The sequence below is a fragment of the Podarcis erhardii genome (genome assembly GCF_964252035.2).
Source record: "Podarcis erhardii genome assembly, chromosome: 16".
NCBI lineage: Eukaryota > Metazoa > Chordata > Lepidosauria > Squamata > Lacertidae > Podarcis > Podarcis erhardii.
The window spans coordinates 38,476,991-38,496,145 of NC_138514.1; the positions used below are offsets into that span (position 1 = coordinate 38,476,991).

General features: G+C 47.4%; 1 protein-coding gene across 1 annotated transcript in view; it reads right to left on the minus strand.

Annotated features, from left to right (window-relative positions):
- Positions 1 to 2,041: 2,041 nt before the first annotated feature.
- UNC119 (unc-119 lipid binding chaperone) overlaps positions 2,042 to 19,155 on the minus strand; it is a 28,788-nt gene continuing 11,674 nt past the window's right edge. The window contains exons 2-5 of the mRNA XM_081843756.1: positions 9,687 to 9,800; positions 8,496 to 8,598; positions 7,510 to 7,682; positions 2,042 to 6,801 (exon numbers count right to left, since the gene is read on the minus strand). Coding sequence (XP_081699882.1) covers positions 6,689 to 6,801; positions 7,510 to 7,682; positions 8,496 to 8,598; positions 9,687 to 9,800 — 503 coding nt within the window. The 3' untranslated portion in view covers positions 2,042 to 6,688. The remainder of the gene's footprint in view (positions 6,802 to 7,509; positions 7,683 to 8,495; positions 8,599 to 9,686; positions 9,801 to 19,155) is intronic.

Below are 19,155 nucleotides of genomic sequence, written 5' to 3' on the forward strand. Positions count from 1 at the left end.
CTTATCAGCAAGAAGTTCTCCCTAATGTTGAGTCAGAATCTCCTTTGATTCATCGGTTTGCTGGAGGTCTTTAAACAGAGCTTAGGTGGCCATTTGTCAAGGATTCATTAGTTGGGATTGCTGTGTTGCAATTCTACGATAGGCAGCGATAAGACCTGTGAGAGTTAGCTCACTCATACGCCCATTTTACAGATAGGGATTGGCGAGGCCAAGATGGACAGACGTCTAGCCGTGCCCGAGACCACACATGGAGGTTTTGGGGTTCAAGGTCGGCAACCTTTTTTCAGCCGTGGGCCAGTCCACCATCCCTCAGACCATGTGGTGGGCCAGACCATTTTTGGGGGGGGGGGGAGAAAGAATTCCTATGCCCCACAAATAACCCAGAGATGCATTTTAAAGAAAAGGACACATTCTATTCATGTAAAAACACACTGATTCCTGGACCGTCCGTGGGCCGGATTGAGAAGGCGATTGGGCCGCATCCAGCCCACGGGCCTTAGGTTGCCTAGCCCTGTTCAAGGGGATACGGTGTCAGGCCCAGGTCAAATCGGTTCTTGCGAAAGGCCAGGCTGTCTCGCTCCACGGCTGCACATTTTCCACGATGCCTGCAAAGGCTGCATTTCTGCCCACAGAAAGATGGGCACTCGCCCAAATGGTCTTGTGATGGCCCTAAGCCCCTGAAGTTTATCCAGGTTGCTATCTTATTCTTCCCCAAGACTCCTTTCAGAGCAAGACCCAAGCAAGAGTCTTCCAAGGAGGCATTGCTCAGTGGGACCCCGCCCCCTTTCCCTCCAACCATTCATTCGAGGTTTTTAAACAAAGGTCAGATGGCCATGATCCAGCAGGCTCCTCTAATGGAGGTCCAGTGCTTTTTGCCTGGGGGTACGCACACCCCTCAACATTTTGTGCATTCAAGTTTGGCCTCATTGAAGGGCAGCATTTCAATAGTAGGAAAATGAGAGTACCCCTAAACATTCTTCTTTAGAAAAAAATGCACTGTGGAGGTCTATTGTGACAGCAGACCCTCCAAGACCAGCAGCAGCCTACCTCTCAATACCAGGCAATGGGGAACTGGAGACTTGATGTTGCTAGAACAGGATGCTGCACTAGGCAGGCCGCCATAATAATAATAATAATAATAATAATAATAATAATAATAATAATAATAATAATAATTTATTTATAACCTGCCCATCTGGCTGGGTTTCCCCAGCCACTCTGGGCGGCTTCCAACAGAATATTAAAATACAATAACCTATTAAATATTAAAAGCTTCCCTAAACAGGGCTGCCTTCAGATGTCTTCTAAAAGTCAGATTTCCTTGACATCTGACGGGAGGGTGTTCCACAGGGCGGGTGCCACTACCGAGAAGGCCCTCTGTCTGGTTCCCTGTACCCTCACTTCTCGCAATGAGGGAACCGCCAGAAGGCCCTCGGCGCTGGATCTCAGTGTCCGGGCGCAACGATGGGGGTGGAGATGCTCCTTCAGGTATAGTGGACCGAGGCTGTGTAGGGCTTTAAAGGTCAGCACCAACACTTTGAATTGTGCTTTGGTTCATCCAGCTGTTTCGGGATCATGTGATGTTCTTATATATGTCTCCGTGTGTTCGTGTACATATAGAAATCTGGGAGTTTCAAAGGGCTGCTGTCACCTGCTACGGACTTCATGCAGCCTTGGCTCCGCCCACCTTTGCCTCTGGCTCCGCCCCACCAGCATGTGGCCCTGAGGAGGTTTCTGATGAGGGAATGTGGCCCTCCAGCTGGAAAGGGCTCCCCCTGCCTGCTGCAGAGGGTAGAGATTTGCCCCACTGCCCTGACTTTGTCCTTTGGGTGCCTCCACACTCACAGGTAGTCTGCCTCTGAAAACCAGGCAATGGGGAAGAACGGGAGAGCTTCATGGCTGGGTGAGAGGCTGGGGGTAAGATTTGAACCCTGGTCTCTCCCAGGTCCCAGGTCCTCACACGGCACCACACATCCTCTAGAGACGTCCTCAAATAAAGGAGAGTGAAAAACAGGCAAAGAAAACGCCAGCTCGTTTACCGTATTTTGGATCACTCGTTTACTTTCAAGTGTTTGGAGAGGGATGTTTGTGCCACTGCTGGGCGATTTATCATTTTTACAGTTTTACAGGAGAGCAAACATTTGTTCCGGAGAAAGTTTGCTTTTCCCCCAAAGTCCTTTCCCGTCCCACCCAGAAAAAGCACACCCCATAATCTGTAAGTGGAAACGCAAAACGGTTTTGAAACAATTCCCCTTTCGCCCAAGAATGGGATGCATCCGTGATGCCTTCTAGATATTTGTGGGCTGCACATCCCTAACCATTGGTCATGCTGGCTGATGGGAGCCCAGCCATGTCTGGAGACTGGCCGTAGATGACCAAGCAGCTCTGCCTTCTCCCTGTCACTCAAAAGCAATTCTCCATTTTCCACCCCCAAAGGGGACCTACTCCTTGCTTATTCTTCCTCTTGCTTTGAATAAAGCCACTGGGGGAAACCTTTTAAATTTTTGACCTCTCCTGCAAGCCTGAGCTCCTTCAGAGCTTTGGTTCGCCTGACCTTCTCCCTGCAGGAGTTGGTTACTCACTTATACCCTTCCTTCGTGGTTTGCCCCTTCTCCCTTTTCTTATATGTGGCCCTTTAAAATCTCCACTCATCTGTAATCTCTTTTAGGCACCTCCGATTCCTACAAGGAAGACCTGGCTATTACAAATCCTATTTTATTTTCCCTGGAATAATCACCCAATTCTCTTGGTCCAAATTCAGCATTGCAGACCACTCAGCGCTCTGGCAGCTCGCGTTGCATGTTCCTAGGAAATCTGATACGAGTCTGGTAGCTAAGCAAGAGGGGAATTGATACGGTGGACATTGCTACCATGTCCCCAAGGAGAAATCCTAACGTCTACCTGTCAAATGATGCATTGCAGCTCACCGTGTCACATCCGGAACTTGATTCCCAGTGACTGAATCAGAGAACTGTAGACTTGAAGGGGACCCTGAAGGACATCTAGCCCAACCCGCTGCGATGCAGGAATCGCAGCTAAATCATCGCATTCAAATATTATTAACACAGCAGCTGGGTCATGCGAACGCGCACACCCACAACTCAAAAGAGATACACACAAAAAAGAAAATCAAAACACTTCTTAAGAGCGTTTTGCCAGGGGATGCTAAAAATCTATGTCCCCAAAGCCCAATCAATGAAAAGCTTCTGTGCATTTAATATGTCCGTTTTGTGGCTCTGTGGAAGTCTTGCGGCACCTGAAGAGACTTCTTCTTATTATTACAGGAGCTTTTGTGGGCGCCTTCCATCGGACGGAGTGGGAGGACGTGAGCAGAGCGAGATGAATGAAGTAGGGACACAGGGCGCTGCTTCAGCTGAATCAGACCATTGATCCCTCCTGTCTGACCAGCGAGGCTGCAATTTGGAATGTTCCCCCATTCCTTTGGGAGGCTGGGGTCCCACTTGGCTGCCCCCAGGCAGAGAGCTTTTCAGACTCCTCCTCTCCCTCCCAGCCTCGTGGCTTAAAAGCACTTCTCACCAATAGGCCTGGCTGTTCACCAGGGGGGTCAGTGGTTCGAGCCCACCCAGAGATGGCTGCGGGCAGGATCCCTACACTGCTGGGAGCTGGATGAGACAACCTTTGGGTCCTTCCCAGCCCTACAATTCCATTATTCTACATAGCTTTCCATTTGTGAAAAAGGCGACCAGAACTATAGAAGGGCACAGAATGGAGAATGCAGCCGTTTCTGTAAGAAATCCTGCAGACCCCCTTTTTCCTCTAGAAATCCCAGAAACCAGGCTGGAGGGGGGATATCATGAGCCTCTTACCACCCCAACGGTGGGAATGTAGGAAGCTGTCTTGTGCAGAGCCAGGTCCATCTAGCTCAGTATTGCCTGCACTGACTGGCAGAAGCAATTTTCCAGGGTTTCAGACAGACCTACCGGGAGATGCCCATAGAATTGAATCCAGACCTTCTGCATCCAAAGCAGGCACTCGACCACTAGAGCCCTTCTTTTAAAAATAAAGATTCCAGTCCTCATGGTCATGAGTGAAGTTAGGAACATGAGCAGCCACCCATTTGCCAAGTCAGACTGCAGGTCAGTACTGCCCCCACTGACAGGCAGCTTTGGCTCTGCAGGAGTTCAGGAAGGTCTCATCCTGGGACTTTGAACCCGGGACTTTTGTGCTGCTCCTGCCACCCTTCCCCCAAAGAAAAGAGGTGGGGAGGAAAGAACTCTGCCCAGTGTGAATCATTTTCCTCTGACAACAGAGAATCGTGCTGCTTGCAACACAGCCAACCTATTTTTTAACACTATAAAAAAATAAACCGGGGCAATTCTGCAGCCGAGGAGAATTGCCGGCCGAGCCACGGCCTCTGCTTAGAGAAGCAGTCCCCACATGGCGCCTCTTGCTTGCCCCATCCTTGCTGAAGACAGGGTCTTTTGCGTGCCTCCGTTCAGCTACAAGGTAATTCCTCCGATCTTCCATAAGGAGATTGTCTTTTTCTAAACTGACAGGTGCCAAGAAGGATCACCCTTGAGCGCTTAAAACTCTGGCACACTTATCCATGCCCCGCAAGCTGCAAGATGCTGTCGTGATCATTGCTAATGGCAAACCGCTTGGGTTGAGCCCCAGAAACGGGTTCTGCCGTCTCTTCTTCTGCATTTTCATTTTGACATTTCAGTTAGGTCAGAACGGAAATAAAACAAGAGCACCGTCACAGCTCAAGTTCTGCCCCTGGTCCATACTTAGGCTTGAAAATAGAAAAATGGAATTCATGTGATTGGTCAAAATTAGGGAAAGCAACTTGACCAGGAGATGATGCGCACGCACACACACACACACACACACACACACACACACAGAGAGAGAGAGAGCTTTCCCACCCACCTCCTGCTCTGGACTGCCAAACCCCCCTCAGTTGACCCCCTCCTTGGCCCAGTGATGCCTGCATAACTTTCAGGAGACCACAACGCAAAGCGCCACGAGACTCTTTGCCTTTTCTGTTTGGACTGCTTGCTTCAACAAGGCTGTGTCCCGAGAGGGAGTGAGAAACAGGACTTAATCTGCTGTGCGGTAAAGTCCCCCTTTTCGGAGGCTGGCACATGGCTGTTTCGATTAACTCACGCTTAGTATTTAAAGAGCTCCCTACAGAATGGCCAACACACCCACCCAAACACCAGTGGCCTGGAGGCTCCACGATTACGCCAGGAATAAAGGGGACTCCTTGTCTCCCACCCAAAGGCTGGTTGCATTTTCGGCTTCTGAGCCCCCTAACCCCAATGGGGAAGACTCCCCCCCCCCCGCCTTCCTCTCCTTGGACGTTCTGGAGAGTCCAGAGAGCTTGAGCCCCACACAGGCACCCCAGCATCCTAAGTTGCTTCCGACCCCTGACCTTTGGGCTTGCGCATCTTCGGAGAAGGGACGTTTCCCAGATGATTCGCACAGAGAGGAAGCCAAAAGAAATAAATAAGTCACACACAGAGAGAGAGAGAGAGTGCTTAAAGTAAGAAAATCCCATTCCCCAAATCCCCATTAACAGGGCAGGCTACTCTCCACCCCAAAAAGCCCCCCTGGCTGGAACGTCTATAGGATTCTGGTCTGAGTAGCTCTCCTTTAACAAAGAAGTTGGGTTTGGGGTAAGAAGTTGGGGTTCAGTCAGCCAGTTCTGTATGGGAAGGAAGAGGTGTCTGCGGAAGGGGCTGAGGATGAGGGGAGACCCACGAAAGGGCTGGAGACCCCCAACTCTCCAGGATTTGCACGGAAGATGGAAGAGGCCTGGCAGAAGAGGAATACCCCATCAGGTCTAATATACCCACAGCTATCTTTCTAAGTGCAAATGACACCAGACATTGGAATGCAGAGATTTGCTGGGCTTGGGGTGGGGAAGTATGACAATGGGAGTAATAGACCCCAGCGGCCAAGCCTCCAAGATCCCCCCAAGAGAGAGGGCAAAGGGTGGGGCACCCAGGAGACCCTGGGATTGGGCTGAATGAGGTGTTCTGGGATCTGGGCTCCCACCCAGCCTGAGACGCACAGTTGCCGCCCTTTGCAAGTGCCAGAGGCTCCCACAGCAAGACCCCTCTTAAAAAAAAAACCACACCTATCTAAACGTTGTCCTGATTTGCTTCCGCTTCTCAGAATGCTGAAGGGGCAAAGGAAATGGGAACGGGAGGTTAGGACTCTGCCCCGAGGACCACACAGGTCCTTCGTCCGACCAGAGGGAAGGTGCACGTCTCAGAGTTCGCATCTGCCTGCCACCAGTTCTGAGAAAAAGGGGGTCATCGAGGACGCCACTCTCTTAGAGAGAGCGTCTGGGGTGGGTTTTCCACACAAAAAACCAAAACCAAACCCCTGGGCCAAAGATGAAGAGAGAGACACACACACACACCATAGCCGGCATGAAACGCAGACCTCGTTGGCCTGGAGTTAACTACATGGAGCTATTTCAAGCCACAACTACGGGGTTACTCAGTGGTGTGAAGAGGCTCTCCCTGGGAGAGGGGGTGGGCAGGGAGGGTTGCCTCGACAGCTCAAGGAACAGTTAACGACTTCAGCTAATTTTAGTCCCGAAACTCCAGCTCCTGGCAGGGTCCTCGGATCCTGGCTCTCCATGCCAACGCCGGCCGGCGGAAACCCGAACCCATTTCTACAGGAATTTGCGGGGAAGGCGCCTGGCGGTTCCGCGTCAGGGTCCCCCGCTGTAGGAATAATCCGCTTTGTTGTGCATGACCAGCTTGCTATCCACAAAGTAGAAACTGTCTGACTGGGTCTCGTAGGGGTGCAGGATCATCTCCTGAACTGCAAAGGAGGAAGGGGAAAGAAAGAGGCTCACAGCTGACAGCCTGGCTATAGGGTGGACTGCAACGCCCCAAACAAAGATGCCCAGCCCAGGGGGAGTCTCTTCTCTAGGTCCCACCACCCTCACAGGCCCACTGGAGAAACCAGATTTGCCGCTTCCTTTGCCAGCAGGAGAAGATCGCTCTATTCCAACAGGCTTTTGGGGACTGACTGGCTGTTGTTGTTGTTTTGGTTTGTTTTTTTAAGGAAAGGGCTTTTAAATAGCCCTGTGCTGCTTATATTACCCATATTTTAATAGATAAAGTTTTTTATATTATTTCATTTCTGTTAGAGTTTAATTAATGATTCTGTATGCTTTTAGCTTTTTGTGTTGCGGTTGTTTTAATTGGCAGAAGCCTTGGGTAAAAGGTGGGATATAATAATAATAATAATAATAATAATAATAATAATAATAATAATACAGATGGGTAAAATGATTTGCCAATAGTGACCTTGCCCAAAATGGAGCAGGTTGGTACAATCAGACGACATTTTGAATCAAGATGGCGGAAGGAAGCTTTCGAACTCGGGCTGGTCTTTGTGAGTTTTTAGCATTCCCAAGCAATGCCTGCTGGGAGGTGGGGTCCAACGACTTCCGGAGGTCGCCCCCCCCCGGCTCCTGCTGCCCTACTGTCCGCCCCCCCCCCCCCCCCGTTGGCAGCCGCTTACTGAGGTCTTCGGAGAGCTGGGGGAACTCGTAGATGTGCTCGCAGGTGTTCTTGCTGCTGGGGATGCAGAAGCCGAACTCGAAATCAAAGCTCTTCAGCAGCTGGTCCCGGAAGTAATGCCTCTCGATCATGCGGAAGTTATTGATGGGCTTGTCGCCCACGGTGAACTCCACCCTGAGAGAGGGGGAAGAGAAAGCTGAGGTCCCTGCAAAACGTAGTGGCGGAAGGCAGACTTTTCAAAACAGCAGAGTCATAAAACTATCAGAACAGAACGTTAGCAGACTGCGATTCCTGCCCTGAAGCGGGTGGACTAGATGAAACCTTGAGGGCCCCTTTCAATAATTATATGATTCTGTGAAAAAGTGGGAGACAATTTATCAGCGAGGAGTCACTTTTTTTAACTCTCAAAGAGAGGGGAAGTGCATAGCTCAGTGGCAGAGCAGCTGTCTTGCTTGCAGAAGGCCCCAGGTTCAACCCGCAATGTTGGGCAGAGCAAGACTCTTGCCTGAAACCCTGGAGAGTAGCTGCCAGTCAGTGTAGGCATCACTGAGCTAGGCAGACAAACAGTCTGACTCAGTCTAAGGCAACTTCCTGCGACCCTTAAACCAGCTCTGAACTCAGAACCATGAGGACTAGAATCTTTATCTTTCAGAGAAGGGCTTTCGCGAAGTGGCAGAGCCCCTGGCACAGTTCGTGGGTACAGAGCACCTGCTTGGCATGCAGAAGGCCCCAGGTGGATCTCCCATTAGGGCTGGGCATATCCCTGGTCTGAAACGCCAAGAGAGCTGCTGCCAGCCTGTGTGGAACAGCCTTCCCCAGCCGGGTGCCATCCAGATGTTGCAAACTATAATTCCCATCAGCCCCAGGCAGCATTTGGACCCTGAGCTGGAGGCTGCCCCTCCCTGGCCTATAAGGTGCATTTATCCAAACAGACATGGAAGAGGGAAGGTTTCTGCATCCAAGCGAAGGCCTTGCCAGGTCACTTACGTGGCCCCAACCTGACGCAGTCGCAGAAACGCCGGCGTGAATTGGTAGCGCACAAAGCGCCCGGCGTTGGGGTCGACGTCCTTCTTGTCACTGTGCTCTCGCTCTGGAAGGAGGAGAGAGAGAAAATGAAAGCTACAGGGCAGGTATTCCAATGCAAGAAGAGCCTGCCGGCCCGTCTAGTCCTGCACCCTGTTTGCTCCCACAGAATCATGAAGACGAGGAACTTGACTCTTGAAAGCAAAAGCGAGTTCTCTAAAGAGGAGTTCTCGGAGGAGATGGAGGGGAGAGTCTGGCTGGACCAAGCCAAGGGGGTCCATCACAGCCTTTCTCAACCTGTAGGTCCCCAGATGTTGTTGAACTGCAACTCCCATCACCCCTAGCTAGCAAGGCCAGAACTCAGGGATGATGGGAGCTGTAGTCCAACAACATCTGGGGAGCCACAGGTTGAGAACTGCTGCCTTAGATACGCTGTCCTCCTAAACCACACCTGGACCACCAATGGCGGCTGTGAAGGAGATCCAGGGATTGTTTCCTCATGAGGAAACCCCCTGAAACCTTAGGAACACAGTGGCTCGGAGACCACAGACCCGTGTTCCGAACCTGGATCTTTTGGTACTGCCGTTCTTGAAGACAAGGCGGGTGCTGATCCTTCTCTGATGTATCTAAGGGTCTCACACCAGAGGGCTCTTCAAGGGGATCCTGTCTCCTGTGGCAGGGAGTTCCATGGTTTAACAACAGCAAAAAGCACTAAAACAAAATGCTAGAAATCTGTGACAAAGCGAGAAAGCATCCAGACCTCTGGGAAGGGGTGTGGTTCAGAGTAAGAGCCCCTGCTTGGCATGCAGAAGGTCCCAAGCTCGATCCCTGGTAGGGTTGGGAATGACATCCAGCCAGAAACTCTGTAGACCCCTTGCCACTGAACAGACACAGTACGAGGCTCCTGTTTAAAGCAGGACCATGAGGACTAGAGCCTTGCAACAGCTTTGCATGCAGAAGGTCCCAGGTTTAAACCCCAGGGGCATCTCAAGGTAAGTCTGGGGGGAAAGCCTGTCTGCCTGAATCCCTGGAGAGCTGCTGCCAGCCAGTGCAGACAATACTGAGGCAGATGGACCAATGGTCAGCTTCAGTTGTAAGGCAGCTTCCTGTTCGAAGCAGTCCCTTCCATCAGAATAACGAGGACTAGGAACTTACCTGAAGCCGGCGGCTTGGTGATTTCAAACAGCACCGTGCCCGACTCCATGTCTCGGATTTTGAACCGGGTGAAATCTATCTTGTAGACGTTCTCCTCCGGGGTGCAGAGGTAGTCTGCGGGAGAGAAGGGTCGTCGCAGTTAGGAGGGCAGGTGGGCCAAAGGGTTCAGGCCTGCCCCATAGGCAGGTGCAGGGTTCGAAAGCTGCTCCGCTTTTCTTTTAATTGGGGGGGGGGGGAGAAATTTGGTGCAGGTCAGATTTCACTGATTTGTTTTTTTAAAGTGCATGTATAAATTGAGTACAGTAGGAAAAATGTATGTTGCTGATGAATTCCCACAAGGGACTTAAACAAATAATAGTAATTGCAAATTGATAGATGCTTTGTTTGCAATTCCTGCATTGCAGAGGGTTGGAATGGATGACCTTCGGGGGTCCCTTCCGACTCTTACCATTCTACGATGCTGAAATGGGGTGAGCTGAGTGAGAAATGAGAAAATGAGAGACATCAGAATTGCCAGATTCGCCCATCTCTCATTCCTCTTGCTGTGGGGTCTATGCAGAGAATAGGCCTGCGACTGAACTCAACCTAAATCCACATCAACAGGTGGAAACAGGCTTGGTGTTGTGGCTGTGCGTACACCATAATCCTGCAAAAACTCAATTTCAAAGCAAGTTTCTAGACCTTATGACTGGAAGCAGACACCGGAAACATGCAGCCAACGCCATCTGCTTGTAACCAGAGGAGGAAGGTGAATACAATTCTTTCCTCCTATTTGAAGAGCAACTGCAATCAACAAATTACGCTAGTAGGACTACAAGAAGTTTTGTAAGGAGGAATATATGAAACATTGCAAAGAAGAGAAAGCAGAGAGACATTAGTTATGATACTTAAATGTAATAGTGAAAGTAAGAAATGTAAATTAAGTGGGAAAGATTGAAAAATTTTCAGATGTGATTGATGGAAGTAAAAAAAAATTGTATACGATATAAAAGTATGTTTAATGATTGTTGAAAATCATATGTTAGAAAACTAATAATACAATCCTTTCCTCCTGTCCCTATTCCGCAAGCAGAATAAAAAGCGTTCAAATTTCCCATACAGGTTGCAGAATCCAGCTAATTTATTTCTAGAACTGCTTTAAGGCAGCTTCTAAATTATTATTATTATTTTGTCAGAGTCCTGAAGCGGCAACAACTGCCGTCAAATTTTAAATTCTTTAACGCAGGATTTTTATGTTATTTTATTTTTGTATCAAAGGAAGAATGGTGCTTTGCCTCTCCCCCTCGTGAGGAACGGCCAGCGCCTCCTTCGCAAAGCCTCTCCCTTCTGCCTCCTCCCTCTCCCAGGCTGGCATTTGGTGCCCCTGCGGCTGCAGCCGTGCCAACCCTAAGAGGCTTTGCCCTCTGACAGAACAAAAAGGATAAGCTCCTTTGCAGCCGCTAAGCCCAATACACCTAAATAGAGGAGGCGGATCTGGGCCCCTGCTCCTCCCCGACAGAGAGGCGCTCTCCCAGGGAACCCCGGGAAATCTGTGCCAACAGTGAGATGCGTTAAATAAGTTGTAGTCCTTGTTATTAAATATACCAAGTAAAAAGCACACCAAGGCCAATGTTCGTTTCCCTAGTGGGAGTGGTCCCTACTCACAAATCAATAGTCCATTTTAACAAAAACTGATCCATTCAAAAGTATGTATTCTGACAAGCATTACAAACTCAAATAGAGATTACAATCTCTAACAGAGATTACAAACTCAAACTCTCAAAGATATGTATAACGCAATAATTCGTTTCAATCACTGAGAAAGTCAGAAGTCAATTATGGATCAGAAAACAGTAAGTTCCATCTTAGTACATAGTCAGATTCGACGTGAGATGCAGCAGCAAGAAAAGCCAATTCTAAGCTAGAAGTCTAGTATTTTTTATTCCCCTTCCTTCCCTGCTTCTCCCCTTTTTATGAAGATTACCCGCTCTGGGATCCCACAGCTAATTCTCCCCTGGTCTCCTCGCTGGCCCAAATAGGACTAATTTAGCCAGCTAGCCCAGGTGATCACCTAATGTTTATTGGATGGATTTCCCCCCTAAATTGATTTTTGAATTCTGAATTTATTGTTATTCATGTTTTATACTGTATTTTAAGCTGTTTTTTGTTTTTTGTCCGACTCAACATCAGGAAGAACCTTCTGACAGCAAGAGCTGTTCGACGGTGGAACAGACTCCCTCTGGAAGTTGTGGACTCTCCATCCTCGAAGGTTTTTAAGCAGAGATTGGATAGTCATCTGTCCTGGATTCTTCAGCTGAGATTCCTGCATTGCAGCAGCGGGTTGGACTGGATGACCCTCAGCGTCCCTTCCAACAGTTCTCTATTTCCATGACTCTACAATCACAAAAATCAAGTCGGTCCTAAAATATGTACCCTGAATGTTGCGAGCCTGAGTAGAAAGGCATTCAGCATTCAAGGGAAGCAGGACAATGAAGGTGGCAGGTGCACCTCTTTGGGGTGAGTTGCCTAGCTTAGGGGCCACCACAGAGAAGGCCCTATTTCCCTCAGCCACTGAGCATCTGCAGGGGGAGAAACTACCAAGAAGGCACCGCCTGCAAATCTCAACACTCAATGGGGACTGTGGGGAAGGAGGAGGCCTTCCCTCTATGTGGGGCCTGAGTTGTTCGGGGCTTTAAAAACTCATGTTAGTTAGTGGCACAATTTATCATGGAGTTGCAGAGTTGGAAGGCATACCCAAAGGCCATCTAGTCCAACCCGCTGCAATGCAGGAATCCCAGCTAAAGCATCCAGGACAGATGGCCAGCCAATCTCTGCTTAAAAACCTCCGAGGATGGAGAGTCCACCACCTTCTGAAGGGAGGCTGTTCCACCGTCAAACAGCTCTTATTGCCAGAAAGTTCTTCCTGATGTTGAGTCGGAATCTCCTTTCTTGGAACTTGGAGCCACGGGTTCGAGTCCTACCCTTCAGAGGAGAAAACAAGGTTGCTACATCTTCTATGTGAAATATTTGAATATCCCAAAGATATGTGAAGATGGCTATCCTTTCTCCTCTCAATCTCCTCTTATCCAGGCTAAACATACACAACTCCCTCAACCACTCCTCATAAGGCTTGGTTTCTATGTCCTTGGTCATCCTGGACGCTCTGCCCACCTTCCAGCTTGTCAACATCCTTTTTAAATTGGGGTGCCCAGAATTGGACTTACCCCAGGACTCCAAGCAGAGTCTGAAGAAGGTAGCATTTATTTTTTATTTAATAAAATTATTACCAGTTGATGGCAAAAATGTCAGAGTGGTTTACAAGATGACAAAATAAGAAAACCAAGAAAGATTTGCAAGCCTACTTCAAAGCATACAAAAGGTAAAATACTCAAACAGGCTAGAATTACCCTAACTTCCTAAGCATATGGACAGGTTTGCCCGAACAAAATTGTTCTTAGCAGGTGCTTGAAATCAAGAGGCAGGGAGTTCCAAGGTGCAAACGCTGCCACGCTAAGCAGCCGAGTTCTTACAAGGGCAGAACGGGTGTGACCTGGCAGCGCCAACCTCCCCGATCAGAGTGATCAAATGGGCTCAAGTCAATCGCATAGGTAAACAAGGCAAGTTCTTTCAAATTGTTTTGGGTATTGCGTTTTAAAGTTGCAACCTGTGCTCTGTGACATTACAGCAATAAAAAATAATAGTATTTTGCCTTTTTATTGTTATTGCTGCTAACAGAGAGTAGCTTCCCTCTTGCCATTTGCCCAGAGGCCGCGGCACTCGCCCGCCCTAAGCCTCTCAGAGCGGCCGCCCACCCCGGCCCCCGCACCCTAAAAGGATTCTAATTCCGGACGGCTAACGAGGTTAGCCGCTCTCATCGGCAAATGGACCATCTGGGCAGATCTCAGATTGGCCGGATCGGATGCAGCGAATCAGCAGGGTGCGGTCAGCTGCGAGGGGGCGGCTGCGCGAGGGTATTTCAAGGAGGCAGCCCAAGCGCCCCAGTTGGTACTCTGCACAATTGATTAATTGTTATTATTTATTATTTATCTATTTATTGCACATTTATACTGCCTTGTCCCCACAGGTCTCGGGGCAGATCATAAAATATAAAATATAAAATAATATAAAGTATAAATTTGCATTATTTACACCCCGCCCATCTGGCTGGGTTTCCTCAGCCACTCTGGGCGTCTTCCAGCAGAATATAAAAACATAATAAAGCGTCAATCATTAAAAATCACAATATAAGATCACACAATACATAATAAAAACAAGAACAACCCAATAATCCTCCCCTTCTACAACACATTTTAAAAAGGGCATCAGATGTCAATCAGCCAAAGTTATGAATGAATGATCTCAGGATCCTTGTCCTCTACCAGGGATTTTAGACATTGAAGTTGAGATTCATTTGGGGATTTTTGCATAGCAGGAGTAATAAATACTGAGGGTATATCCCCGTAGAAACGGTTGTGTAACAAGGCTTGGGAGACAGTTTCTACCTCCATCAAGCCGCAGATCTATGGAACCCTTTAAAGGATATAGGAAACAGATACAGGCACACATTTTTTCCCCGGAGGTTGGAATGAAATATAGGAATTCCACCCCTTGAAATCTGTATCTAGTTTCCTTAGGAAAAATGACGCACAAGGAAGGCATCCCTCCTTTCCAAGTGTCAAAAATGCTTCCTTCCATATCCCCTCATTGTTGGAGGGGTTGTGATAAACTTGGCGTGTTATCATTTATGATGGCAATGTAAATTGGGCAAGGTTTTTTAAATTTAATCTTGACGGAAAGGATAAATATTACAAAAGAAACAAGTTGTGCACAAACATACGTTTAAATAAGACAGAAAAACGTTTAATATATGGGAAATAACAGTGTACAGCTGAAAACGCTGGCAGCATTGAGACAAATTCAGCAGTGCAAATAAGCTTTGATGGATGCCATAATGGAATACTGAATGGTATAGTTTTTTGTAAAATATGCAGGGATATATGATATGTAAAATGAACCGTGGAAAGCAAGAAGGGAAGTCATTGATATCTTAAGGGTGTAAAATGAGTATTTTATTTTTTTTTTTAAATATTTTTATTAATTTTACAGAATAAAAAAGAACAAAGAATAAAATACAAAAGTTTCATAAATCATATTTCTTTTACAGAATCTTTTGGACTTCCCCACATCTTCCCGAATCTGCATTATTTATAATACCAATTTCAGCATTTTGTTATCTTATTTCATCACTTATTGTATCTTTCATTTTGTCATGTTACCCTTTTCAATATATTTATAACCCAATGTTCATAATACAAAATCTTCAGCTATTTATTATCTTATTTCTTACTTATTGTATCTTTCAGTTCATTATTGTATCTTTCAATTTCATGTTACCAAAGTCAAAGTTATTGTGACCATGATCTTATATATTGTGATTAAAACGTAATGCAATAAAGATTTTTCTTAATTTCACCTCTCTTTTCTTGTGCCTTAATTTTAATTTCACCTAATTACCATTGCTGGGGCTAATATTTCCTAAAAAGTGCATTTTCTTAACATTCATACAGCTTATAATATTTTTGTAAATAGTCCTTAAATTTTTTCCAGTCCTCTTCCATTTTTTCTTCTCCCAAGTCTCGGATTCTGCCAGTCATTTCCGCCAGTTCCATATAGTCCATCAACTGCGTCTGCCATTCCTCCAGTGTGGGTAAATCTTGTGTCTTCCAACACTTTGCGATGAGAATTCTTGCTGCTGTTGTAGCATACATAAAAAAAGTTCTATCCTTCTTTAACACATTCTGGTCTACAATGCCCAGAAGGAAGGCCTCCGGTTTCTTAGGCAAGGTATATCTAAATACCTTTTTTAACTCATTATAGATCATTTCCCAAAAGGCCTTCACTTTCGGACATGTCCACCAGAGATGAAAGAACGTCCCTTCCGTGTAAAATGAGTATTTTAAATTATGAAGCAGAAAATTTAAATACACACACACTACCACTGTCCAAAATTAATGTTGCTGAATATTTTTGAGGATACCAATGTAGATATATTTAAAAAGAATTGGCCTTCTAGATTATCTGCAAATAGTCATTGAAACTCAGTGGGAAACAGCTGTGCAGATTCCTTCCCCTCTTGGTGAGTAAGCTGGCTGGCAAGATCTGCTGCCCAGAACCCTGGAGGTGTTGCTGCTGCCAGCCAGTGCAGACAATACTGAACTAGGTGAATAAATGGTCTGCCGTGGGATTAAGCCAGTTTCCTCTGCCCCTGCTTAAACCAGCCTCTAGTTCAGAACCATGAGGGCTGGAAACTTATTCTCTTTTTAGAGGAAGTTCTGCGAGAGGCCCTAGAAGGGTGCTGCTGCCAGCCAGTGTAGGCAACACTGGGCTAGATGTGAATGGTTTGACTCGGCAGAAGGCTGCTTCCTCTGTTGCTAATTCAAAGCATCTCTTTAATGAGAACCACGAGGACTAGCCCCTCTCTTTTAAGGGTGGCATGTAGATCAGTGGCAGAGCGGCTGCTTGGCATGCAGATGGCCCAGGTTCCATCCCCGTCGGCAGCATCTCCAGGTAGGGCTCAGAAATATTCCCTGGTGAAACCCCTGGGGAGCCGCTGCTGCCTATCAGTGCAGACAATACTGAGATGGGTGAAACCCTTGCACGATTTCGCATGTCCCTGTAAAATTTCACGGTGGGGGCACCAGCTTGGCGAATGTTGCTCCGGTTAATGGTGCAGGCCAGTCAGAGTTGCCCACACTGCCCCCCCTGCTGTCCCCCCTCCCAGCACCATGGCAACGGCCATCTCCCCTCAGCAACAGTTGCCATGGAGATGGTGTGGCCATGGCTTATCTGGGGTGGGAGGGAGATAGAGCGGTCAAGTCACCAGGGTGGAGCAAAAGGGGCTCCCGCCAGCTTGCTCAGCCTCCCTTTCCCACAGCCCCTCTGCTCCGAGGCTCTGGAATCACAGAAGGGGTCTCCAGCGGTCATCTAGTCCAACCCCTGCCAACACGAGAATCGCAGCTAGAGGTGGCCATCGGGCCTTGGCACCCATCACCAGGCACCTCTACGATGAGTGCCCATGTGGCTGTCAATGAGGAAGATGGGCAACCAGGGTGGATAAAAATCAATGATTATTATTTTTTTTTTAAAAAAAATTAAATTGGATTTTTTTTTATTTAAATAAAAAATATATATTTAAATTGGATTTTTTAAATAAAATGCTTTTGGAGGAAATATCTTACTAAAGATAGTTTTCTATTTAAGTTACATTGTAATCCAAAGGCTATTCATCAGGAAATAAGGATTTGTTTTAAGTTTTTCATGTGTGCTAAAACTCGGTTAAAGTTTTTTAAACAACAAAACCATTTAACCACATCAGTTAACAAACATGGGTACATATGCTATAATGTTATTGTGTTTAAGTTGAATAAATTGCTTAAATTGTTATTAAGGAAATGATTGTTTTTCTCCTTCCAATAAAGTACAGCAGAAAAGTTGTCCAAAAATGAAACCTTCCTCTGGTTGTAAATATTAAGATTATACCAGCAAGAATGACTCTTTCTGTTAAACAAAATGATTTAAATCAATTTGATTTAAATCAAACGCACCCTGTGGGCAACCCAAGAAAATAATGTGTCAGGAGGAGAAAGGAAGTCAATTCTGCTTGCATTTAAAAACAACCCTACCTTATTTGCCGTTTCTGAGAGGCAGCAGTTGCGGAGTGGTTACAGCATCAGACTCTGAACTGGGAGAGATCAGGGTTCGAATTCACACACACACACACACACACACACCTTGTCCCACGAAGCTCACTGCATGTGAACTTGGGCCCATCCCTGCCTCTCAGCCTCACCTACCTCACAGGGATGTCGTGGGAATTAAATGAGGACTAAGGTAAAGGTAAAGGTACCCCTGCCCGTACAGGCCAGCCGTGTCCGACTCTGGGGTTGCGCGCCCATCTCGCTTAAGAGGCCGGGGGCCAGCGCTGTCCGAAGACACTTCTGGGTCACGTGGCCATGTGCGAGTCAGCGCAGCACACGGAACGCCGTTTACCTTCCCTCTAGTAAGCGGTCCCTATTTATCTACTTGCACCCGGGGGTGCTTTCGAACTGCTAGGTTGGCAGGCGCCGGGACCGAGCAACGGGAGCACACCCCGCCGCGGGGATTCGAACCGCCGACCTGACGATCGGCAAGTCCTAGGCGCTGAGGCTTTACCCACAGTGCCACCCACGTCCCTAAATGAGGACTAGGGGCTGGGAAAAAGCAGAGACATCACCTTGCCAACAAAGGTCCATGTAGTTCAAGCTATGGTTTTCCCAGTAGTGATGTATGGAAGTGAGAGCTGGACCATAAAGAAGGCTGATCGCCAAAGAATTGATGCTTTTGAATTCTGGTGCTGGAGGAGACTCTTGAGAGTCCCATGGACTGCAAGAAGATCAAACCTCTCCATTCTGAAGGAAATCAGCCCTGAGAGCTCACTGGAAGGACAGATCCTGAAACTGAGGCTCCAATACTTTGGCCACCTCATGAGAAGAGAAGACTCCCTGAAAAAGACCCTGATGTTGGGACAGATGGAGGGCACAAGGAGAAGGGGACGACAGAGGACGAGAAGGTTGGACAGTGTTCTCAAAGCAACCAGCATGAGTTTGACCAAACTGCGGGAGGCAGTGGAAGACAGGAGGGCCTGGCGTGCTCTGGTCCAGGGGGTCACGAAGAGTCGGACACGACTAAACGACTAAACAACAACAACAGGGCCTGGGAGAGACCAGGGTGCGAATCCCGCCCTTGGCCCATGAAGCACAGACCAGGTGAGACCTTGGGGGTCAGAAACTGCCTCTCTCAGCCTCGCCTGCCTCACAGGGGTGTTGTGGGGGTTAAGTGAGGAGGGGGGAACCGTGTAAGTCACCTTGAGCTTCTCAGCGTAAAAGGCGGGAGAGAGATGCGAATAAATACACAATAAATAAACAATGCAAGTGCTGAGAGTATAGCTGCCCTCCAAAATCTGCTGTTCTTTTAATTTTGCAATGCAAATCTCCAGACAGGGAACTTGTACAAAAATATATATGCTACAGTAAACAGTACATCAAAAAGGAACATATAAGTGAAAATGACAGAAAAAAATGCAGTATTATAATCATCATCATCATCATCATCATCTGCCCATCTGGCTGGGTTTCCCCAGCCATTCTGGGTGGCTTCCAACAAAATATTAAAATACAATAGTCCTTCAGATATTAAAAGCTTCCCTAAACAGTCTATCAGGGAATACCGCTTTGCAAATACACAAACACACACACAAAAACACACAATATCACGTAAAATTGTGTAGAAAAATTCAAGAAATTCACACCAAATGTTGCAGATTTTTATTAAGGATTTCTTTTAAGGGGAAAAAGTCACAACCGGATGTGGAAACGCGGGGAGCCGAATTTAAGATTTGAAAAATGGGGGGATTGGCAGATTTGCTGACACTTAGCGGCTCCTGAACAGGGGC